This window comes from Euphorbia lathyris, chromosome 10, assembly GCF_963576675.1.
Source record: "Euphorbia lathyris chromosome 10, ddEupLath1.1, whole genome shotgun sequence".
NCBI classification, from domain to species: domain Eukaryota; kingdom Viridiplantae; phylum Streptophyta; class Magnoliopsida; order Malpighiales; family Euphorbiaceae; genus Euphorbia; species Euphorbia lathyris.
The window spans coordinates 63038825-63045431 of NC_088919.1; the positions used below are offsets into that span (position 1 = coordinate 63038825).

Genomic DNA, 6607 nt, shown 5'->3' on the forward strand with positions numbered 1-6607 from the left:
CTCTCTTAAAAAGCGAGGGATAATACTGCTTTTAGAGTTAGAGTCCGGATTGAACTTCTAGCTCTTTTCGTGCCTCTTCCTTCCGGTCTATCGACACATATGATAAATCTTCCTGGCGTCCGACTTTCTAAAGGAGTGACTTTGATCTTCGAAGGGATTCTAGTCCTTTTATAGACCCTGTAGATTCGGAGTCAACGACTCGACTCAAATGGCTTTCTAATATTACATATTACCTTCTCCTCTTCTTAAATTGATTTCCCATCGATGAACTGATCGGATTAACAACCATAGTTAGCTTCAATCATTATGTATTTAACAAAAGAAAAAGCCTCAGTAACAGTCGGACGAGAGTCAAATGTCATAGCAAATCCCGTAGCTAATTGTACTAAAAACAAGTAAGCGTAATTCCTCTTATATAATAAAATACAATAAAATATGTTGATGAGGAGGTTACTAGTTCTATCATCTGCAATCATATGAATCTCAAGACGTTCTTCGAACCAATTATAGACTTTATTGAGATAGGTAAACCCCAGGGACTCCCCCTCTAATAACCATATATGAGAATTTTATCTCGTACAGCTCAAACAAAAACACTAAAATACTGGTTGAAACAGATATAGAATAGAAACTTCAACATTCTCTCATAGAGGATACGAAACAAAGTGGGAGGTCCTTTTTCCTTTACTTTAGCAGCAGCGGAGGATATTCTCTAAAAGCAAAGAACACACCGAAGCTCTTCAGTCCTTGCATACTAATATTCTTATTATCCGTGCTTTCGTTGAAGTCTCACCTATCAAGGAAGAAGGAAGTCTGACTAGGATAGTTTATCCCTAAAACAAGCACATCAGCTCAGTACGCATAGAAGTACAATCCACCTCTATCCACCTCTACTGGCTTTCTTATACCTATGGCTAGTATACGAGCCTACTAGACCTTTTTTTTTAAAAGAGAAAGAGGTGAGATCTTAAAGTACTGAGATTGATTGGCTTTGCCTCCTTTACTTTATTCGCTTGCCCATCTTTATAATCTTGATTTTTTGTAGCCTTGGACAACTCCTGCCCTGGGCGTTTCCAAAATAAGGGGAAACTAGAAATAGATAGTCCCCCTAGTCCGTTACACTTTTTAAAAGGGTTAGCTTCTAGTATTAGGCACTGGTGTTAATGTGAGCCCTCCAACTCTCAAATGATTGGTCTTATTATAAATTGTTTTGCTTTCCTTATCCTGGAATGACTAAATGACAGTGAGCAATTCTATTTGCCGAAATGAGGCATGAAGGAAGACATCACTGTAATGCAAGTAACTTCGATTTGCTTTCCATCGGATAGGCAAAGATGGATTTAAGTATACCGCGATGAGAAAGCTATATAGGCCGACCGGAAACGGAACTAATGCTGATGCTCCTTCTGGGTTTGTATGACTTCGATGTCGTTGTGCCTGGACTTCCTAATCAAACTAAGATGAATCAGGCTATTGGCTCAGAGAAGGTTTGCTCTGGGCTGTAATTTCATAAAGAAAATAAAGTGTGTGAACCTCAGTGAGTCCGGGTTTCAAACTAGCCTCCTGAACTGAGCTGGCCTCCTTAATATTAAAATAAAAGGGTTATAACAATCAAGAACAAGAAAATAGGAATGGCAGATAAAAAATGTTCTGGACACAGGATCCATAGTTTTTTCGAGAAAAAGTCAATATCATGTCATGATCGGGTCGACCAGGCAATAAAATTAAAAATATCAATAGCAGTTGCTGTTACAGCCATTTGTTTTAACTTAAACTAATTTTTTTCTAGGTATAATTTATTAATCTAATAGAATCCTTTAATAAAAAAACCAGTGTGACCGCGTAATAGAACTATTATGCGATGCAAATTTGGATATTAAGGAGACTCCTGCAAATGTCCCTCGGGACTTGATATGTGCCCACAAGCCATTGATCGTCTTTGCCATGGAGACAATGGTAATAGCAATGTTTATATGGATGATATAGAGAAATTGGAAAGTGACAGTATGGGAAAATAAACGGCTACAACCAGCCCAAATAGTTACAACTTCCAAACATAAGTTTGTGGACTGGCAGATGCAATAACGATTTGGGAAGGACTAACGTGGAATAAATTGTCAGGTACAAGTAATGTGGTAGTTCAATCGAGTTGCATTTCAGTTGTTCAAGCCATTAATAAATTGGCTCATTATTTATCATATTTGGCCGATGTGGTTCAGGAGTGTGTCAATTTCATCAAAGAGTTAGATAACGTCTCAACCTCTATGTCAAACGTTCAGCAAATTCTGCAGCACATTGCTTAGCTAAGATGGTAGTTTATGTGTCTGTTCATGGAGTGTGGGAATGCCCACCCATTTCCTTGTCGATGTATTGGTTTCAGATTTAATTTAAAGATTTTTTGTTAAAAAAAAAGAATGGTATTTACTTGAGTTTCAAAGATTATTATTCAGTAGAAGTGAATATTGAACTTGTACAACAAATGCATAAGAGAATATTGGAACTATTTATTGGATAGGATGTGAACAAAATAACAGTTTTATTCTCGAGTTAACATAACCCTTACTATTTTGTCAAACATTCCATCAAGGAAAGGAAACATGTGGCCAGAACCTGAAACTTCATGATAACGAATCCAGGAAAGGCGTTGCACGATGTATCGCTGCAATGTAACATCGATAACACCATCTTCATCTCCTTGCCATATATGAACATAAGCTTCACCATTTGGAGATGGATTCTCCATTTCCATTGGATCAAATTCCCAATTGCCAATAACAATTGCGGCTTCACGAAAAATGGATTCAGCTTCTCCTTGTTGTCTTGCATGTTTCTAAAGTGAGAAAACACAACTTGTTAAAAGTTAGTACGAGTGTGATTTTACCTAGAAAAAGCCTACAAATAATGACTGTTATTCAATATATTTATAGCAAAAGAGACAAGAATGACAATTGCAACCCTTGGAGTAATACATGTGCCATGTTGTCGAAAACACATAACCATGCTGATTGGACACTGAAAAGGAACGCAAAACTGCTACTAAAAAGGAATATCCGTACAACATAGAAATTTTACAATCAATAAATATATGCTTGCTGAAAATCTAAACTACATGTGATGTTGTTTTCTACAATATGGTGCAATATAAACAATATAAGGGCAAATAAAAGAATACCAGCTTTGAGTAATTAATATGTTGCGCAATCTTTTTGTCTTGATCGGAAAGAACAGGGGTATTAGCTATAACAGAAGAACCAGGAAACCACTTTTGATTACTCCACCAATAGGCTAGCCAAGGTGTATAACGGAAAACACGATATGCCCATCGGTCTCGTGCCAACATTTTGTTGAAGGCTTCAGTCGATAAATTAGCAGGAAAACTAGGCCACCAATGGTTAATAGCTGGAGCTAACAATGATACCCCTGCTAACCTGTTCAATGCAAACAAAGCAAATTCATTGGTTATCCATCGCAAATAATAAGAAACAACTATTCATATAGCTGAGCTAAAGTATACCTATGAGGAATGTACTTAAGACAGCTCCAAGTCAATACACCACCCATTGAATACCCAATTAAGTAGAACTTAGATCCAAGTTCCAATTGATCTGCAAGCTCTTCAATATCCAAAGTCAAGCTTTTCAGTGTTCGCCTTGGATGAGGATCACTCTCTCCATGACCTGGTCTGTCAAAGTTTATAATGTAGATCCCTAATTCTTCAATAAGTTCCTAGAAGAACCCATTAGTAAATCAAAACTACTGGTAGAGAGAAAAAAAATACTTAAGGAGACTTTAAATATAGACTTTTTTTTTGTATTAAGCATCAAAGATGACTAATTCCTTCTCAAATTCTGTCCATTATTTCCTAATCCTGTATAATGGAATTACAAACGCAAATTATACTTTTAGCGATAAAAATTTCTACGGTATTTTTTAAGTCGAGGGTTGATATATCCCGTGACCCTTGTATATGTAAAGGTCAAGTCTACTACCATGTAGATTTTATTCGTTTTGTTTCTAGAAACACTTTGTACTAATAATGTACCATTAAAGTCACCCCTCTTTTATTCCCCTCTTTTATTTCTTCCATTAAAGTCAATTAATTAATGTACCATTGTTATTCCTTAGTTAGGCCGCTCTTTTCTCATGCTTTTTTATCATAACGTCACCTACTCTGGAACAGATCGTCACACTACAACAAATTCAATAGTATATATAGGAGAAACAATGGCATGAAGCAATTAGCACCTGTGAAAGTTTATTGTCAACAACAGGATCGTGCCTACAAGAACCAAAAGGATGGAGAAATATGATTTTATATTTGGCTGCATCTTTTGAGACACCACGTTCTTTATAGGCCAAATGCCTCCCATCTCCGAGCTTTATTCTTGGTCCTGTAATTGGAGGCCCACCTGGAGAGCCTGGTAACTTATTTGGGGGAGGTTGTATCACTTGGTAACCCCATGCTGAAATCCCCACAGAGAAAACCACTAATAAAGTCGCAAAGATTCCTGAAATTAAGAGATGTAATGGAAGAGAAAGGACCAAAATCAAGAGGAAAAAGCTAGTCAAATTTAGAAGATTGAGTTTGTGAGAAAATAACTAAGTTTAGCTTTAACTAAATAGATTCACATAGAAAGGTAACGAGCCTTAACTATGACTAACTGTCGAACAACACTTAATAAGGATACACGGGTAAGACTCAACATGCTTTCACTTAAAAATACGCATTCCAAACCCAACCTACCCCCTCTTAAATTAGAAACTTCCATGCTAAATTTATCTTGCGTTTTAAAACCAAATCTCAAGACCAATTCAATTAATCTTACTTAAAAAAAAAGAATATATAGATATTTTTAATAATAAAACTAAAAATTTATACTTAAAAGATATATATCTAATATATAAAAAGATAAATTTAATAATTATTAATCGCCCAGATTTGTTAGAGATTAATAAATGAGGTTGTCTGAATTCGAACCGTGAATCATTTAATCTATGTATAGAACCAATTGAACTAAAAATCCAAATTTATTAGTTTTTCCTTATTCAAACGTGATCCATTGATCGCAAATATAAATGGACCTGAATAAACATTTGGAACCATACTCCGTTCCTTCTTAATTATCATTTCGAAAACAATAGCCACTCGTCATTTTTTCCTTTTTCCGACACAAAATTTTCCAAAATCTAATATTTTCTGATAAACGGACGTACTCTTACATTAATGCTCTTGATTTCATTGACTAAACAATCAGAATCACTACTCAAACAATAAAATCAAAGATGATAATTAGAGAGAAGAATTAAGCAGACCTGAAGGAAGATTGAAACAAGTTTTTTGGTTAGCTGAAGCTGCAGATATTTGCTTGTTGACTGCACCTGCCATTGCCGATCACTTCCGAAGAAATTCAGAAATTCAGAAATGGCGACTAAATTTTATAATAGAGGCTGCGAGGACAGTATGGGGTCAGTGACATCGGCTATAGATATCTTTGTTGAAAAAGTTCCCGGATATATTACTTTATTTTCCAGGTTTTCAGTAATAAAACCTGTCCTGCTACGGACTCATTGTTATTTTACAGGGTGAACCCGGATTTTACCCCAAAATGGGGCTCTTAATGAGAGTCCGGTTAAATATTTTATCATTTGTAAGGTTTGTTTAACCGGATTCGAAACTGAAAAGACTAGTTTCCGGTTTCAATTTGTAACGACCCGGTGCGGAGTGGGTGGCGCCGGGGTAGAAGGTCTGAGCAAGGAGCAAGAATGAACTGAATCCCACATCAGAAATGGGGACAGAGTAATTGTGGCTTATTAGTAAGATAAGAATGCAATACATGTGGGATCCAATATATTGGATTTGGACCAGAACGGATAATATCTACATAGTATTAGACCGGAATGTTACACAATTTGTAAAGAAACCGGAAGCTGGTCGTCTGGTTTCTCTATTTTTTTCTTAATTATAAAAAATAGAAACAAGAATCTTCATGTTTCTATTTGAATTTTTTTTTTTTAAACTTTGAAGAGGTGGTCTACGTCTCTTCAAAAATTTTAACATAAAATTTTAAAAAAGTCCCTTTATATTTTTTAAACTTTTAATTTAATTTCAACTTTTAACTATTTATTTTTAAATTCATTAATTAAATATTTCCTTGCCAAATTAGTTAGTAGTAAACATCTAATTGGGTTAAAAATATTTTATTCTTTTAAATGTGAGTTTGAAATTATAATTTTGATAGTTTAAATTATGGTTTTTACAGTTTCTTTATAGTCACATTACAGTTTGAAATATGGTTTTTGCACTTCGAACATTTAACTATCACTTCAAACAGTTTAAATTATAGCTTGAAGTGGTTTAATTGACACTTAGAACCGTAACTTTATAGTGACGTTTGAAATTACGGTTCGAAGTGATAGTTAAAATAACAGTTAAACCCGTTCAAACTGTAATTTAAACTGTTCGAAGTGACAGTTAAATGTTCGAAGTACAAAAACTATATTTCAAACTGTAATTATAAAGAATCTGTAAAAACTATAATTTAAACTGTCAAAAATATAATTTCAAACTCACATTTAAAAGAATAAAATATTTTTAACCGAATTAGAT

At 34.8% G+C, this 6607-nt stretch overlaps 1 protein-coding gene across 1 annotated transcript; it reads right to left on the bottom strand.

Annotated features, from left to right (window-relative positions):
* Nucleotides 1–2426: 2426 nt before the first annotated feature.
* Nucleotides 2427–5451, bottom strand: LOC136209567 (uncharacterized). The gene is made up of 5 exons (XM_066001063.1): nt 5314–5451; nt 4246–4508; nt 3515–3726; nt 3173–3428; nt 2427–2830 (listed from the first exon to the last, which is right to left on the bottom strand). Exons 1-5 carry the CDS (start codon nt 5384–5386, stop codon nt 2537–2539), a joined length of 1098 nt encoding a protein of 365 aa, XP_065857135.1. The 5' UTR covers nt 5387–5451; the 3' UTR covers nt 2427–2536.
* Between the last annotated feature and the right edge of the window lie 1156 nt (nt 5452–6607).

Excerpts from the sequence above, each read along its gene's own strand:
- LOC136209567 (XM_066001063.1), bottom strand. The coding sequence starts at position 5,386 with ATGGCAGGTGCAGTCAACAAGCAAATATCTGCAGCTTCAGCTAACCAA. Across the intron at positions 4,509-5,313 it reads TTGTTTCAATCTTCCTTCAG|GAATCTTTGCGACTTTATTA; the intron begins GTCTGCTTAATT and ends TCTTAATTTCAG. Across the intron at positions 3,429-3,514 it reads CTTAAGTACATTCCTCATAG|GTTAGCAGGGGTATCATTGT; the intron begins GTATACTTTAGC and ends TGCATTGAACAG.